General features: G+C 51.9%; 2 protein-coding genes across 4 annotated transcripts; one reads left to right on the plus strand and one right to left on the minus strand.

Annotated features, from left to right (window-relative positions):
* Positions 1–79: 79 nt before the first annotated feature.
* Positions 80–16,720, minus strand: EIF2A (eukaryotic translation initiation factor 2A). 3 transcript variants are annotated; one of them, XM_063167502.1, is made up of 14 exons: positions 16,577–16,720; positions 11,829–11,898; positions 11,464–11,538; positions 10,725–10,843; positions 9,623–9,722; positions 9,170–9,252; positions 7,928–8,001; positions 7,637–7,781; positions 6,568–6,684; positions 3,776–4,347; positions 2,423–2,539; positions 1,471–1,599; positions 602–667; positions 80–526 (listed from the first exon to the last, which is right to left on the minus strand). In XM_063167502.1, the coding sequence occupies exons 2-14, from the start codon at positions 11,873–11,875 to the stop codon at positions 461–463; spliced, it is 1,710 nt and encodes a 569-aa protein (XP_063023572.1). In that variant the 5' UTR covers positions 11,876–11,898; positions 16,577–16,720; the 3' UTR covers positions 80–460. The 3 variants fall into 3 exon arrangements, with proteins under 3 accessions (XP_063023572.1, XP_063023573.1, XP_063023571.1); XM_063167503.1 differs by lacking the exon at positions 16,577–16,720 and adding an exon at positions 12,868–12,946 and having other exon boundaries at positions 3,929–4,347; XM_063167501.1 differs by lacking the exon at positions 16,577–16,720 and adding an exon at positions 12,868–12,946.
* SERP1 (stress associated endoplasmic reticulum protein 1) lies at positions 13,049–15,237 on the plus strand. The gene is made up of 3 exons (XM_063167498.1): positions 13,049–13,193; positions 13,282–13,357; positions 13,839–15,237. The coding sequence occupies exons 1-3, from the start codon at positions 13,110–13,112 to the stop codon at positions 13,877–13,879; spliced, it is 201 nt and encodes a 66-aa protein (XP_063023568.1). The 5' UTR covers positions 13,049–13,109; the 3' UTR covers positions 13,880–15,237.
* Positions 16,721–18,139: the final 1,419 nt, after the last annotated feature.

Below are 18,139 nucleotides of genomic sequence, written 5' to 3' on the forward strand. Positions count from 1 at the left end.
TCACGCGCGCGGCGGGGCGGGGCCAGGGCCGGAGCCCCGCTCCCTGGCGCCCCCTGGCGGGCACACAGCGCTCGACAGCTCGCTGTTATAAAGGCTCTTTATTTCATCTACAGCCCGTCATCGCATAAAGATCGCATCTCTTCTTAAATATCATAAAGCTATCAAATGTCTTTGTCGCCTTCCCTTCTCCCACCCAAATAAGGAAAAAAAATCTGGTCTAGGCAGTATGTTCTCAGAAAAGGAGCGCATTTCTCGTTGGAACAGCAGCAGAACTGGCTGATGGATACTCATCGCTTGCTTACGGCTTCATGTGCACAAATCTTTTGGAAAACTCTTTTATAAAGGCAAATGAGCAGCAAATCTGTGGACTGTCGAACCCTTGGTCATCTGCTGAAATGTTTAACAAAATTACATTTTGCATGAACTTTGTGATAGCACCACACTGGAGCTCGAGGAAGATTTAAACACCCAGTTCTAGGTCTTCCAGTTCCTTAAGGAGAGCAGCTTCTTTCTGAATCTTCTCCACCTAGAGCAGAAAATGTCATAGATGTAGCTTATTATAAAATGAACCTGGAATAAATTGTGCAGATCTCAATCATACCTGATTCTTCTCCAGCTGTTTGCCAGCAGCTGCCTGTTCCTTCAGCTGCTCAATTGCCTTTAGTTTCTGAAACAAACAAACAAACAAAAATACTGGTGAAACAACAACAGAAAATAAATCTTACTGATGTGTCTGGAGGCAGGTCTCTATGGAAAGCACAATCCCTTGACCATCTCCAGCTGCTTCACCCAGAATTTCCCACCCACAACCCACATTTCTTTCAGGAATAGAACTTAGGAACAGCAGTACTTCATCTCAGAAACAAACACCAGGCGTTGTCTCACTGAAGGGCTAGATCCAAAACTGGAAATTACTCCATCATCATCCCTCTTCACCACACATTCTCCTCAAAAAGCCTGGAAAGTTAATCCAGAGACTATGAGCAGCAGGAGGCAGCAAGATAAATGGGAAAGATTCTCTAGCCAGAACTTAACAATTCCTGTTCTGGAATTATTTAATGCAAGAATTCTCAGGACTGGCAGTAAACTTTGCACTCAGGCCACAAGGGCACTTGGCAGATTGTTCCCTTGGCAGATGCAGGTCCCAACACCCACGGAAGGCACAGAGCTCCTGTCTGAGCACCAACACCTGCCAGGGCACCCTGACCCTCAGCTGGGACTGGCTGCACCCCAACAGCGTTCCTGAGGGTCAGCTTTAGAAACTCCTCCCTGTGCTGCCACCTCTGATGGGACCTTCAGGAGCCCTGGCACACGATGGCTGCACAGGTGGGAGGGGGGTACAAATCTGGGACAATTCCGTGAAGGTTCCTGCATGCTCCTGGACTCAGCTCACCTTACACTTGCACTAGGTCTGACAGACCAGCCCTTGCAGGAATACTGTCTGTTAGAAATCTAAGAATCTCTTCGCACCTTTTTCAAATTCTTTATCTTCTTATCCACTTCAGGATCTCCCGTTGTCATGGCTGGCACAGTGTTCTGTAGGGCATTCTGTGGGGTTCTGACCTGGGCAGGGCCTTGGGGCGCATCAGCTTTGGCCTCCTGTAGACACATAAACACAATATAGAAAATACCTTTGATTACAAAGAGAATGAAAAATGTCTTTAATCACTTTAGAGGATCCATTTAATATTCCTTCTTTCCCCAGTTTGCTGGACATATTCCAAAATCCAGGATGACTTGCTCTGAGGTACTGCATTATCTATTGATCTGCCTTCCATGGACAAAGGCTTATGTGGAACAGCTCACATGCTGTTTCTTGTTTAATTTCTACTTCCTCAAGGTCCCAACCACACACAGCACAGGGAAACACTAGTTTAAGGGTGATACGACAAATACATACACAAATATTTTACAAAGCAGACTGGGTCATTGTCTGTGAAGCAAAAATAAAGGGCTCAAAAGCAGTGCTAGAAATTTTTTTAAATAGCATTTAAAGAAATTATTGTGGCAGAGGTTTGTAGTAATTGGAAGGCTAATACCAAAAGCTGACTTTTATCTACCTAGTCAATGAACAGTAAGTCCAGAAGTGACAGACAGGCTGTCTCTGGTCTGCCCTAAATACACACCTCAGCCTTGACCTGCAGGGAACACAAAGCACCCACCTGTTCCTCCCTCCTACCTAAAGCCAAACCACATTCTGCAGGATGTGAGGAGCCAGAATCACCTTGTCTCCACACTGATTTTAGCTAACATTTGCAGCGGCTCAGCAAAGCTGTTACTACTGAATCACCCTTCTGTAGCTGCTCTTCTCTGGTTAAACTCTGCTGCCCTTCCCACACTGCCACATAAAGACTGACCACTGCCTTTGGGGAAGCTAATTAACTAATTAACGTGATTCTTACAACCACGACTTTTGCAGTACCTGTTTAGCAGCTTTCTTAGCTTCGTGCTTCCTCTGATTTTTGAGAGCTATTTTAGACACTGGCTTATCACTGCCTCCCAGCTGGGGTTTCATGTTCTGAGGTGGCTCATCTTCATGCTGCGGGACATGCAAAATGGTTAAAACCCCACATTCCATGTTGGCACAGAAACCCCAAAATCTACCTCAGACAACATCATATGCAAAGATGAAAGAAAAAAGAAAGAAAAAAGAAAGAAAGTGGAGGAAAAAGTACACACTCCTTGGAACAGCCAAAGAAAGGTGAAAAGGGTTTCAAACTCATCCACTCGAGTATGCATGGGACTACCCCGTGTGCCCCAATGATTTCATAGTTTTCCAGTAAGTAAACAAAATCACTGTTTTCTATCTCAGGAAGGAAACAAAATCCAAGAAGAATAACCAATCACAAAATGACTGAAGCCTGGCATTTTGCTGTTACTGACAGCTTTGTAGTTCAAACTCCTGATGACCAGAGAGGAAGGCTGAGTGCTGGGAGGGGACTTGGGAGGCAGTGAGGGCTGAGAAAGGGGGCTGTTTGGTGTTTTTAAGATAACTCTTAACTGTGGAACTGTATTTTTTTAATGCGTGTGACAAAACTTTTTGCCCATATAAGTAAGGAGAATTATTTTACTGACTGTATCTTTTCCCTACTCCCTCTGCTCAGGGATGGTCTGTGAGAGCAGCCCTCAGCATGGCTAACAACAGACTGCTCACAGTCTGCTGCAAAGCACCAGGCTCAAAATCAAAGCTCTCCGGGACCCAAACACTAAGGGTGCAGCTGTTACATGGAATTAGTTCTACTCAGCCTACTCTGGAAACCTGCAGAAAAAAACTAATTATACAAGCAGATCACTGTACTGAAATGTGTTTAAGCTACAGCTGACTTGCTGATGATCCAATCTCCAGTAAGTACATTTACCTCATTAAAAACCCAAGAAAGAATGGCTGTTGGGAGGCTATTCAAGCCCCAGGCTGGCTGCGTTCAGAACTGGCAGGGTCAAGTCACCCAGATCAGAGGCTTCTTTCCTAACCAGAGTACTCAATTTCAGCACATGAGTTTAGTGTTCCAGTGCATGTTGCAAAGAGTATTACAGAAGGTTGCAAATGCTTTGTGAAAGGACAGTGTTTGGGCCAAAGAGATGAGAGCTTTCTAGCACACATTCTTGCAAACTGTGAGCAGAGTGCCAAAGGAGGTCACCAAAACCCCTCCGAGCCCCCGCAGCGCTGTCAGCCTGGCTGCTGTTCTCAGGCTGCTCTCAAAAGCGCGCAGATGGCGAGGCCGAGCTCCACGGAGCCGCGGGGCGGGCGGGCAGAGCCCCGGGGCAGGGCACTCACCAGCTTGGAGCTCGCGGCGGGCCGGTGGCGCAGGGCGGGCGGGCGGTACGCCTGCGCGGGGCCGGGCGCGGCGCGGGGCGGCTCGCCGGGCACCGCCTGGTACCGCACCGCTCTCTCGGGGAACGCGCCGTCCGGGAAGGGCTGCCAGCACACCTGCCACATCTCCTGGTCCGCCGGCACCTCGCGGGCGTGCAGCACGGAGCCCGTGTAGTGCCAGATCTTGTAGCCGTTGCCGACGCGCAGCCGCGGGGCGCACGTGGCCGTCACGATGTGCTCCCCGTCGGGACACCACGCGAAGTACGTGGAATCCGAGGCCACCGGCTTGGAAATCAGCTTGTAGTTCTTAACGTCCCACACTTCCATCTGTCCCCTGAGGTTCCCAAACCCTGCCAGCACCAGGATGTGTCCGTGGGGGCTGTAGTAGGCAGCGTTGCGAGGCCCGGTGCCAAAATCAAACACGGGGTCACACTTCAGGTTAAAAACCGTGGCTTTGGCAGGCATGAAACCATACACAGCGCAGAACTCGACAGAATTGGGGCTCCAGGCAACATCGTAAATAGGGCCGTTTTTGGCTAAAGGAAAAGGAAGAACATGCAGCTGTTGGGAGACACTTTTTTCAGAGCAAGCCAAAATAAAATCCATAGTGACTCTTCATGCTTCGCTAAAATGATGTATTCTAATTATTGACGGTGAAAATTATTTCTGCTAACAACAGAGGGAAAAACAACCTTGTATCTTCTGATAACTTTAGTTACAGTTTGCAACAACAACTGCAGTCATTCCAAATTACCTCTGTACGGCCAGCACCAACACTTTAACAGTAAGCATAGCTTGACATGTAAAAAAATTCCGTTTTTTTTTTTCCTCAAGTATGACCTCAGGGCCTTCTCAAATTGTCCCACTGGAAACCTGCAAAAACAGGAGTTTTATACCAGCTGGATAATAGCTTCTCTTCTTTTAATCTAAGAAATATTGTGTAGTTCAGCTTTGTAAAGGTAAGCAATAGTGACCTGAGTTATCTCTGGACCATGCCCATGCACAATATTTTATAAGTCAGACTTTAATGTGGGTGAGCACACAAAAATGGCCTTACATGTAATGATCAAAACTTGCTACTGTTAGAAGCTATTCTGGGGGTTGGAACATTAGGATATATTGAAGAATAATGAATTAGTGATGAAAACTCAGGTAAAATACCCCGAGGTAAATACAAACCATATAACTTTTCATCATCTGGGTATATTCACCTATAGTTCAGATAAATGCCAAATGCATTACTGAATCCTTAAATTCAGACTTGACCCAAGATGTTCAAACTGAGTTAAATGGTTCATGTCTGTTGTCACTCTGAAGTCTCATTATCTTTAGAAACAAGGATCACACTGTGTGTTCCCCTTCTAAACCTTTTCAGTGATATTAACCCAATGCAGCTCAGCTACAGAGGTGACAGAAAATGACACTTGGTGACAGCAACAGCTGGAGAGATGAGGACAGCTCCATGCAGGCTTCAGAGCTCTGCCAGAGCCTGCAGCAGCACCACATCTTAGTCGAAAATGCCAGAGTGGAAAAAAGCTTCAAAATTGCACTTCAAAAAAGATCCAACTCCACAGGCACTCTCAGTCCAAGTGCCAGCACTTGCTTTTATCAGTTTGGACTTTTCCTTGAAAAGAAATAGCTAAATTAAATGAAAAGACTTCCTGTTAAATACAGATGCAGTAGAAATAAAGAACATTTTAGTAGGTATGTAGTTAAACAAGCAGTGCTCTACTTGTAAGCTGGGTCAAACTACTCCCAAAGAGATTCTATATACTGAGTCATGACCCCAATTCTCCTTCCCCAGGGGAGTTACTATCAAGGGGAAACGGGGCACAGTACTCATCCACAAGTTTTGCAGCAGAAGGCAAACTGGAAATGCTCCCAGCCAGCACAGTTATGGAAGTCACATTCACCCCCAGCAAAGGCAGTCCACGTCACCCCAACCCCAGTGCTCCCAAGCACTCCCAACAAACCAGCCTCTACAATCCCAAGCAGGCCAGATGTTTGCACACAAGAGCAAGAGCTTGAGAGAAGGAAAAAAGACCCCCACAGCAGAAGTTCAGGCATGGATTTCCAGTTAAAGCTAGACACTGGAATTAAGCACATTCATCTGCTGCCCTCCAATATGTCATTTTTAGGTTTTAAAACACTTTCAGTATTACAATACAAAATAAAGGAGTTTTATTTTCCCACAGACTTCGAAACACTGCTGTCACTCTGCCCTGGCTCACTGAGGGCAGTATCTTGCATGTGTTTAAGTGCAGGTAGGACTATTCTGTTTGGTTACACACATTCCTGCCCATTATGGATTCTCAGACATCAACCTGGCTCCATTGTCCAGGTGTTTTCTCAGAAAATGAGTATAGTTCCCTCCCTGTGCACCTGAACACCTTCCCAGTCAAATTATCAGTATGTATTTACTGGAACCTTTATGTATGTATTAACTGAATGCCACATTAAGATGGTAAGTCTATCATAGGTAATAAAATCCAGCTACTGAAAAAAACCCCACACCAACCCAGAAAAAAGCAACATCCCCCTGCAGAGGTAGAAAACAAACAACAACAAAAAAAAAAAGGTAAAGGATTTTTTGTTTAGAGGATTTTGTTCTAACAGTCACTTCATGAGACTAAGGAGCCTGGCAGAGGCAGGAGCTGCAGGGCGGCGGAGCCCCGCCCGGCCCCGCCCAGCCCGGCCCCGCCCCGCCCGGCCCCGCCCCGCCCGGCCCCGCCCGGCCCCGCCCCGCCCGTACTCACGCAGCTGCACCACGGCGCTCTCCCCGCTGGCCGCCAGGTAGTGCAGCGTCTGCTCGCCGTAGTACGAGGCACCGCTCTTGTCCACCTCGGTGCTGGCAACCACCAGCACGGCCGTGGCTGCGAACACACACACACAGTTACTGCAGCACAGCTGCTGGAAACCACGGCAGCCGCTGCACTAAACACCTGACTGAGCACAGCCAGCTCTGCCATGAGCTCCTACTGGGTGCTTGTGTGGTATCGGTCTCTTTTGAACTGAGCTTTTCCTAAATGCGAACACAAAAGCACTGAATACATTTCTTTCTCTATTCATTTACTGTTAGATCACAAGCAAGTGAACGTCCTTTGCGGCTATTAAAAAAAAATTAAACTATGGCAGAAACCAAACATCCTGATCAATCCTTGACTGAAACATTTCTTCAACATCTTATGTATGCACATCTGTTATCCAAAGCTGTGGGGGGTGCAGAGCAGGGCACTGTCTCACCAGGGCAAGGCCCAGCCTGCCCCTTCCCACAGACACACGCACCCCAAAATGTCTCAAGCAACAATCTTTGCTGTCTCTCACAGTCCCCAAGCATGGTTTCAACACCTTCCTTTACATTCCAAACTATGTGGGTAGAAGGAAAATGATTTGTACAAAACCATTCTGAAACAGCTCATTGCTAACAAACAACAAAGCACAGAGGCTTCTCAGCTCACCCCAGTTATCATATGTATGCATACAGATAATTCTACAGGTTAAGATCATATCATCACATGAACTGTTGTTATGTTTACAATCCAATTTCATTATCGACACAGAGTGCAAAATTATATAGGAATTTGTCATTCAACTGAAAAATTTACCAGCATGTATAGAATATTTTCAAGTACAACACAAAAAATTATGAAAGTCACAGGATAAGTGCTGAGCACTCCAGGGTGTGCAGAAATGCATCTCAGCAAAGCATTAATGGCCGCCCTCAGGATTTATCAACATATGCAAATTAAACACAAACCCCACACAGCAAACAAAGTCAATCCCAAATGAGCACAATATAAAAGTGTCAGTACACAGCTGCTATACCTTTTTTGTTCCACAGCATTGTCACCTTGTCAGCTTTAAAGAAGCTTTTGTTGGCTAGTGCTGACTGCGGGCCCCCGAAGTTGGGGTACTGGTAGAGCCTGACAAAGGACGGAGCACCTTTGCTGCCTGGGACATAAACAGCAACCTGAAACAGCCATGAGATTTCACTGCAGGTTAAAGCCTTGGTAGCTGAGGCATAGTTACTAAAATAGTTACACTAGTACTAAAATCACAGTGCGTTTTTTTTTTTAAGAAAACAAAAAAAAAGGTTGGAAGCTGGATCAGAAGTACCTTGGCTGGCTGTGCTCCTGGGGACAGCATAAAATCACTGACCTTCTGCAAATGCAGCTTGTTTGCAATGGTATCTGCCAAGAAAAAGGCCACAGATGTCTGATGTTAATGACAAACCATGTTACCTGGATGTCCTAACCACATCCTGCTGTGGGGCTGTATCCTGCATAACGCAGACCAGTAAAGACAATCACAAAGGATCTCTTTTTCTAGGCAAACAACTATTATTTTCCCATTTCACCTACAAAACCAGCTTTAATCAAGCCTATGCCTGAAACTCAGCACTTAGTATCTAGAAGTTCAAAAAGCAAAGGAAGCCTCTGAACCCAAGGTGAATGCAGCCTGTGTTTGAAGCAGATCTTCTTCACCTTATCTGTGCTGGCTTCAGTCACATTCAGGCGCCATCACACAGAGGCAGGGGCTCTCCCCTCACACCTCCATGGGATAACTCTTCCCAACAGGCTGCTCAGGGCTCAGCACAACTGATGGCAACAGCATCACCCACAGCTCCACTGCAGCCAGGAATGTGCACTGCCAGCAGACATCCTGCTGAGGCTGACATTCCATGCTTCCCACAGCTTGTTTAACATCACCAGGGCTAATTCTCAGGAAACTGAACCTCTTGTAGCCCTAATTCTTCTATCAACTTTATATTTAAAACAAAACAAAGAATGCAAAACTAAATACAAAACTAAAACCACATGCTGCTGTTCTCCCCTCAGTTTTCTCTTCACTCCTTTACATTTTTGTTCTAATTAGTTTTTATCTTTCTGCTTTTTTCTTCCCCTTTCCCTTTTAAACACCTATCGACTCCAAATATTCTATCACCAACAGTAAATCTCTGCGGTAAAAATCTTCAGGCTTCACTATTTCATTTTTGCCACCAATTTTTTAATGAGCCATTTTTAGCAATCTATTGACAGAATATGCACAACCCAAGGAAGTAATGGCAGATCACATTTTCTACAAAACAATTTCACGGATCTCATTAAATGAATAACTATATAGAATAAGGCCTTTTTTACTGAGAATCAGATGCATTTCACATCATGTCAGTCAGTGAAAAGATAAATAAGAAAGTGAAATAATGATTCTGAATTCCAAACTGAAATAAAATGTAGGCAGTATTTAAAAAAAAAGGCAAGCAAATGAAGAAACAAAGAAAAACCTGAAAACAAAAACCACCCCTCAAAAGAAGCAGCATTTATAGAGGGAATTAAATGTAGAGAAATACTCGCATACTGAAGTTGTTGTTTTCAAAGAAGTGCACCTCATTGTTCACATTTCTGGCACAAATGCTTTCATCCTCTGCCCAGCAAGGACACCTGCACATTAAGGGGAAAGTCAGAAACACGAAATGATGCTCATCATTAGCACTCCAGGATTGTTTTTTCCCTCTACTGTGAACCCACAATGTCCAAACACGATACATTTAATGTGGATAAATGACATCTGCATAGCAAAAATATACAAGTGGACTTAGTTATTGTCTGCTCAGCTTTCCTCTGTGGTGCAAAGTGAGAGTGAATTTACAATAAACTACACACAGACACTCACAGGCACAGACTCTGGCTTTCAGCTAGCAGCAGGCATTGCTTTGAAAGCCAACGCCACACTAACAGCTCCATTTACCTGGATCAGATTTTGAAAACCACATTTCTTTGTAAACAATTAGCATCTGGAAGGCTTATTTACCAGTTCTGCATCTTTTTCTGCACAAAAGACTTTAAGCATTTTCCAGTTCTCAGATCATGGAGCTGCAGGTTGGGCACCCCGGCTGTGCCATCCTTAGCAGCTGCAAAAAAACATAGTGGTATTTGAGGCTTAAATCTGCTTCACCCCAACATCCCACCTCATGGTTCTGCATGAACATCTCACAAGCATGCGGCTTCTGCCCCTGAGGGACCAAACCCATGAATGCTGATTGCTGCACCTATTAACCTCAGCCTGCTTGCATGAAGAACTCACATTTGGAGTGCAGGGTTTCTACTCCCCACTGCAAGGCTGCAACCAACACCTGCACAGCTCTTTAATCCAAACCCAAAACCATGCTCAGGGCAAACAACAGAGGCATGTTCTCCACTCCAGTGTTTTGCTCTCACAGGAATGAGGTGATTTTGTCCCTTCCACTGTAGTCACTGCTGCTCTCTCTGCAAGCCATGCAAAACGGTTCTGCTGCCTTTAAGCTGTCTGTACTCCTCTCCTTACCCAGGCTAGCCCAGCTTGCCTGCTGCTGTCAGTGACTCACAGCAGCCCCAGAGCAGCTCACAGCTTGTGATGTTCTCTTACCCTACAGCCTGTCCCAGCTCCCAAGGCCCAGCCTTGCCCAGCTCTTCCCTCCCAAGGCAGCATTCACACTGTCTGTGCCTCAGGCAGGACTGCAGCTCTCCAAACCAGGATCTCAAACCGCCCAGGGATGCAGAGCAGGAATAAAGCTCTGGACAGGAAGAACCCTCCAGCCATGGGCCCGAGGCAGGACACAACTCTCCAGGACAGCACACCATGTCCCTTGCCTGCCCAAGAACAGGAGCTGCCTGCAGGGCACACGGCACCAGGACCGCTTCCCAAAGCTCAGGAAAGACGTGCCTGAGTGACAGAGGGACTGTGAGCACGGGCACTGACCGAGCGTGGGTGAGCATGGCCCACACCAGCTGCTCTCAGACGCATCCCTCCCTCTGCACTGTGCTCCTGACTGCCCACACAACCTCCCGCGCCTTCCTGCACTGCTCATTTGGCCAACACACATGGGCTCAAAGCCTCCCAGCTGGCACAAAGCCCCAGCTGGTACAATACTCACTTGCATAGGCCTGCCACGTTGCCAGAACATTATTCTTTGGCGAGAATTCAAGGCAAACTGTCTTTGGGAGATCAAAGGACTGCAGTAACTCAGCTCTGGTGACATTAAAAACATTGACTCTGGAACCAAAAGATGCTATTTCAATAAAACATGCTTACAATAGTTAATTAATGCTGAGAGAATTGTTCAAGTCTTTGACTCTTCTAGATCTGCTCCAAATTTGGCCAATGGAACAAAATTGGAAGAGCTTCCCCTGCCCCCCTTGTTTTTACAAAAATTTTCCAAGAGCACATTTTAAAACCAGACACCCAAGCCTGACAGAAACCACTGGTCAAAACATAATATGCATTTTTGTATGCAACACATAAGCTCTAAATATGAGAGTGAACTCTATAATGCACCTGACCTATAAAAAAGGAACCTTGTATTGTAATGTTCACAAGGTGAATAGACTCATTATTTTCTGTGCACTCTACTAATAGATTAATCCCAGAGACCAGGTACTGGGAGCCATGAATAAAAAAACAACCAAATAAAAGAGAGCATACCAGACTGCATGGGAATGGGTGCATCGTGGCTGCACCAAGAACACAAAATATTTCATCTGATAAACTCCATTTCAAGTGTACATGCAAACACTTGCATTAACAGCAATCATCTTTACACAGACAAGAGTAAATAAGGCATAACTGATTACATTTCATACAAGCTAAACATTAAGATAATAAAATGCACCCACTTTTCTCCATTGCACCAGGCAAAGAGGGAGCCATCTTTGCTAAAAGCAACAGCTTTGCAATTTTTTCCAGAATCCCTAAAGAAATGAGAAACGTACGTAAGTACCCAACAGCGCCACAGTTAAGGTTTTCTCATCAAAAACCAACCCAAGAGCTTTCCTGCTGTGCTCCTGAGGAGCCCTGTGTCACAGTGCAGCCCCTGCTCCCCCTGCCCAGGGACTGCCACCTGGCAGCAAGAGCTCAGGCAAGTGCAAAGCCTTCCAGGCCATCAGTGTTCTGAACTCACTTATACTCACACATTTTTCAATCCCACAGTCTACCCTCACTTTTCAGAAAGCAATTTCTTTAGTGCCAGTGCCAGCAGTACCTTTGGAATGCCACGCTCTCAGTGAAGCTGGGGGGCCCATTCACCATGTACAGCCCCTCGGAGCCTCTCACTGCAGGGGAAACAAACAACTCATTTCAAATGCAGGAAATTGGAAAAGCAAGTGATTTTCTAACTTATGAACCCTGAGCCATGCATAGTGTTTCCCAGCCTTGCTACAAGGAAATTCCCAGGCACAGCCGGGACACGGCCCTGGAGCTGCCATCCCTGTGCAGGATGTGCCCCAGGGTGGGCAGCCACGGCCTCACAGGAGAGCAGCTCTTCTCACGCCCAAGTACAATTGTACAGCGTTCACGCACAGCACAGCCCCCAGAGACCCTAAGGGAACCCCTGGCACACCTGAGGTGTGCCCCAGGACCAGCGCAGCCCTGCTGGACCGTGTTCTCCAGCCCTCCCGTCACGCTCCCCGTTAGGATCCAAACTCACAACAGACGGCAGTGAGCAGCCAAAAATCCACACGAGCAACTGCCGCCCCCACGGGCCCGAGCGCGGGGAAACGGGTTCGTGTTTAAAGCTCGCAAATACAGAAAAGGACAATACGCATCCCTTATGTTGAGGGAGTTTAAAAAGTGAGACACGGAAAGAGAACACGCCTCTCGAGAAGCGGCAGCCAAAGCCCGCGGAGCGCAGCGGACACGGCAGCAGCCGCCCGCACGCCCCGGTACCCGCGAGTGAATCACCCGCGGCCGGAGAACGAATCCGCGACACGGGGCCACGAGGGCTCCGCGGGGCGAGGGAGCCGGCGGCGGGGCGGCTGCTCGGGGCAGGACCGGGGCCTCCTCTGGGGCTCCGCTGCTCGCCCTGGCCCAGCGAGCACAGGGCCCGGCGAGCCCTGACCAGCGCCGGGGCCGGCACCACCAAGAACTCCACGACCGGGGCCGGACTTGGCCACGCCGCGGCAGCGCACGCCGGGGAGGACCGCGCGGCGGAAACCGACGGGCACCGGAGGGGCCCCGGGCCACCCCACCCCAACCTGGCTGCCATCTCCCGCGCACCGGCCCCGGGCCCGGGCCAGACGCACCTGCGAGCAGCGGCGTGGGCGGCGCCATCTTAGGGCGCGGGCGGAGTGGTGTTTCCGGTTCCGGGGCGGCGGCGGCGAAGCGGCCGCAGCGCGCGCCACGTTACCGGGCGGGGCGGGGCCCGGGGCGCGTGCGCGGGTTGGCGCGCGCGGGCCCCGCCCCCGGCGCGCTCCCGGCGTGCGGCGCGCGCGGTGCTGACGCGGCAGCGGCGGCCGGGCCGGACCGGACCGGGCCGAGCGCGGACATGGTGGCCAAGCAGCGCATCCGCATGGCCAACGAGAAGCACAGCAAGAACATCACCCAGCGGGGGAACGTCGCCAAGACCTCGGTGCGCGGGGCCGGGCCGAGCCGGGCGGGCACGGGCGGGGGTGGCGGGGCCGGGCCGCGCTGCGCTGACGGCGGTGCTGTGCTCGCAGAGAACGGCCCCGGAGGAGAAGGCGTCGGTCGGGCCCTGGCTGTTGGCTCTCTTCATCTTCGTGGTCTGCGGATCAGGTGAGCGGCCGCGCGCGGGCGGACGGGTCCGGCGGCGGCTCGGGCCGGGTACTGCCCCTCCGGGCCCGGTACTGCCCCTCCGGGCCGGGCACTGCCCCTCCGGGCCGGGCGCTGCCCCTCCTGGCCCGGTACTGCCCCTCCGGGCCGGGCGCTGCCCCTCCGGGCCCGGTACTGCCCCTCCGGGCCGGGCGCTGCCCCTCCGGGCCGGGCGCTGCCCCTCCGGGCCGGGCACTGCCCCTCCGGGCCGGGCGCTGCCCCTCCGGGCCGGGCGCTGCCCCTCCGGGCCGGGTACTGCCCCTCCTGGCCCAGTACTGCCCCTCCGGGCCGGGTACTGCCCCTCCTGGCCGGGTACTGCCCCTCCTGGCCAGGTGCTGCCCCTCGGGGCCCGGTGCTGCCCCTCCGGGCCGGGCGCTGCCCCTTGGGGCCCCGAGCCCGCTGCTGGCGCTGCCCGGCGAGCGCTCCCCTCTCCGCTTTCTTGCAGCTATCTTCCAGATCATCCAGAGCATCCGGATGGGCATGTGAGGGGCCGGTGTCGGGCCATGGCCCGCCGGCCCCGGCCGCCGCGGCAGCTGCCGAGGAGCGGCGCGCGGCTCCGGCCGTGTCGCATTCCAGGTCCCTTCACGAGTCATTCCGAGTTTTCTAGCCCGTGCCACAGTGCCTTGAACAGCACCACATGTATAAAGCAATAAAAGTCTGTTGTTGATCTACAATCGTGGACCTACTTATTCGCTGAAGATCCGGCCTGGTCTCTGTAATACGTGGAGCTATACGCGACGTAGGTCCGTAGGAACTGGCATCTGTTTAAACACCGTTCCCAGATCAGTGCCACCCTCGCTGTATAGCTGGAAATGGCTTTATTTGACGCTGGAAGCCAGGATTCCTGTAGAGGCTGGAGCCCGACTGTGCAGCATGTTCCCGAGGAGCCTCTCGTGCTCCGACCCCGCCGTGCATCCTCCCGTGTGCGCCGGGCGGGCCCACTGCAGCATGGGCAGTGCTCGCCGTGCCCACGCCGCGGCACCGCCTGTAGCTTTGTCCTAATCCACGCCAAACGCTTGTCTGTGTAGGGGTAGAGGGGTGTGAGGAGCTGGCACGGCCGGGCAGCAGCTGCTCTGGCAGGACCAGCGCTGGAGCTCCGTCGACTGCGGGAGCACCCTGGCCAGACCTGCGGCTCCCCAAGCCTCTCCCAGCCCTGCCTGTGCTGTAAATACTTCTTGGACAACTTTCAACAAGTGGTGATAGTTTTAAATTTGACAATGTTGTGTGGGAATATTGGGTGCGGGGGGGGACACACGCTGCCTCCCTGCCCACAGTTCTGCTTCTGTATGTGCAGCTCCTGCAGAGTGTGGTGTGTCTTGCAATATATATTTAATCCTATTTAAGGTAAAACCTGCCTTCAACTCAATTTCTTTTAACAATGGATTCAGTAATTAACTGCTTCCCTACTGGTGATCACAGTTCCTTCTTCTGTAGACGACTGTAACTTGAGATCACGTGGAAAATGCTGCTATTGATCATATTTCCCTGCTGATGGCCCTGACTCCTGCTGGCTCTGCTGTCTGCGTGGTGACAAAGGTGGTGGGAATTGCTCAGCTGGTGCACGCTGTTGCTAAAGGAAGATTTCTCCAGATTTCTTAGAAGACAAATTTTAAGTCTGGTTACGCTAGAAATCATAGAAAACAAAATGGGTTGAGGTTACTGAATTGCCTGTTAGCCGTGAAGGAGCAGATCTGTATGTGTTGTATTTCCATATGGAATCACTGGACTGCTGTGAGCCGGGGCTGCCCAGGGCACGGGGACCTTGTGCTGGGACACCTTGTGCTGTGACAGCGGGGGCAGTCTGTATCATCGCTGATTTTAAATAAAGTTCTTTTCAAACGCAAGCTGTGTTCACTCTGCTGTGGGCAAGGCAGGGCTCTGCTGGCTGTTGAGGCTTGACCATTCACACCGAGCAGGGATTGACTGGCTTTTCCCCTGGGAGGAGCCTCTGTGCCATGGGCCAGGCTGGCACCAGGGGCCCGAGCCGGGGCTGCCGAGGCTCTGGGTACGCCCAGCTGCCGCTGCCCTTCGCTCGGGCCCGGCCATCCCCCAGGGGCTCGGCAGGCGCCCTCCTGTCATCCCCTGCCCCTCTGCTCCCGGGGATGGCACGGCGGCCCCGGGTCCGGCTGTGCCAGCGCAGCAGCTGCTCCCGGGCTGTGGGAGCCTTCAGGGTGGTTGTACGAGTTGGTTCTTGGAAGTTCAGTGAATCCTTGCTTTGGTGCGAGCTGGGCAGAGGTGTGTGCAGCACTGTGCCTGCATTGCGAGGGCCGTGGGCAGCTGCAGTGCCAGAGCTGGGGCTGGGGGCATCTCTGCAGGGCCCTTCTGGCCCCAGCTGTGCTCTGGCTGCACCCATCCAGGAACAAATGCTGCAGAACACCACACTTGTGTCTTTCCGAAGCCCATCAGAGCAATCCCCGTCTGTTTTCCCTCGTGAGATGCAGTTTGTCGTTGCCAGGCCCCGAGAGCTGAGGCGCTCTGAGGCGCTGCCTGACCCGCGCCACAGCCGCGGCTGCTCGGGCTCCTCCGCGGAGCTGAGCCTGCTCAGCTGACGTCACCGACCACCTGCGACACACTTGTCTCTCAATTATTGCTTTTTCTTTTCCCCTGTGAAGCCTTCTCAAGGCTGGCTGCAGGACTGCGCTTCAGCAGCGCATCAGGAGGGGCACACGGTTTGCTTCCCAAGGCCCTGAGAGCTCCCTGCTGTCCTGCCAGGCCTCTCGCAGCTGCTGGCACCGCACAAAGCGCCGCAGCCACGTCCCCGGCGCCGTGTCCCGCCCATCTGCGCACACGCAGCTCGGAGGGGACCCGGCAGCGACAGGAGCCGCGTTCTCCAGGAACAGCCTCGTGGAGCGGGGACAACTCCTGCGCCGAGGCGGGAGCCCGGGACAGGGCGGCGGCAGCGTCGCTGGCAGTGACGGCGCGAGGGCCCGAGCGACGGGGAACCGGGCCGAGGCAGCGGATCCTGGAACGGGAACGGGACCGAGAACAGGACCGGGACCGGGAATGGGAACGAGAACAGGACCGGGCGGGGGCGGTGCGGGGACAGCCCCGCCCCGCTCCACAGCGCCGCCTCGCGGCCCCCGCAGGTCCCGCCGCGCCATGGGCGGACCCGCCCGCCGCAGCCGGGGAAGGCTCGGGGAAAGGTTAGGGAGAAGGGAAGGGTCTGTGCGGCTCCGTGCTCACCTCACCCCGAACCTGCTCCAGAGCCGCCTCACTGCTGTGCCAGCCTCCTCCTGCAAGCGCTCCCCTCTGAGCCAGGGCCGCGGCCTTGAAGCTCTCCTCAGAAAGCATTTCCTCCGCATCCTCCGCTGTTTCCGTAGCTTTTCCCCTCATCTTCTGTCACGTCCGGTCTGAGACGCCGGGCCTAACTCGGAGCCTCTTCTGCCCAGCTTCAGTGCATTCAGAGCGTTCTGTCGTGACACCGCGACTGCAGCCCGCTCCCCACCCGTGCCAAAGCACACGCTGCCGCGAACACAGCAGCTGAATCCTTTATACCAAAGCTATGGAACAATGTCGAAGACACGTGTTAGAGCACCCGCACCTGGCGCGGAGAGCCGGCCCCCGCAGCCAGCTCGGCCCCGGGCCGGCCCAAGCGCGCCCGGCCAGCGGCGGGAGCCGGGCCAAGGACGGGTCCCAGCAGCGCCACCGAGGCTCCCTGGCACTGGTAGCCGCACACCTGCCGACACCGCGGCGGTGTCCCTGTGAGAACTGCTGCTCCTTTTCCTCAGGCAGCCTCTCGACAAGAGCCCGCAGCATTCTCTGACCCTTTCCTACAGTTCACAGGGCTCTCACAAGCCGAGCCGCTGTCCACAGCTGAATACAGCTTATCTCGACGCGAAAACTCAACACAAACCCCCAAAGCAAACCTGACAGGAGCAAAGCGAAGGCTTTCCAACAGCATCAGTTCACTCTTTGTTTCATCCCTTTTCAGATTTACTAAATGCTTCTTGCTTTTGGAGAAAGCGCCTCTGCAGCGCCCCGGTGCGAAGGACGCGCCCATCGCTGCCCCACAGCTCTCACACACAGAGGAACAGGCATTCCCACCCAGGGGAGCAGAGCTGCTCCCTCTGCTCCCAGCAGGAAAACAATCAATCACCACCTGGGGCAGCTTCAGAAAGGTGCCTCTGTTCTGTTTCACTCAAAAGTGAACTGACAGGTACAGAGAATCCTCCAAGAAGTTTTAATCAACTACTCACCTGAGGGACTCTTGTTCCCAGAAATCCCCAATTTGTCCCTTTTTTCTTACTTCACCAGCATCATCCTCATTGCACAGCTGGAGTGAACCACTGATCACGCTGCAGAGGAAACGCACATAGCTACTGGAATATTTTGCTTTCTAATCTGTGGCACTAAAGTCTCCCAGCAGTGCTCACAGCACAGGGGTGCAGCAGGCAGAAAATACCAATCCACAGCTAATGGAAAGATCATTTTGGTGTTACTTTAGCAAGAACTTTTCAATAAGCACACAACACAGGCTTTGTTTGAACTGTGCTGAACTGATGCTTACCAGGAGGAGATGCTTCTCTGTTTCCAGGACATGGACACGTCTTTGAGATCTGAAGACACCAAAACTTGCAGTTTCCAATGCTTCCTCGGTTCTTCCTTAGACATAAACCTGAGCAGAGTTAGAGCTGCTCAGGGCTCCAGTACTGAAGCAGACATTCACAGTAGTGACTGAGCAGGCCCAGATGTTTATTCAGAGCTGTCAGTGCAAACCCAAACCCCTAAGGCAGCCACTGACAGCAT

This window comes from Melospiza melodia, chromosome 12, assembly GCF_035770615.1.
Source record: "Melospiza melodia melodia isolate bMelMel2 chromosome 12, bMelMel2.pri, whole genome shotgun sequence".
Taxonomy (NCBI): Eukaryota; Metazoa; Chordata; class Aves; order Passeriformes; family Passerellidae; genus Melospiza; species Melospiza melodia.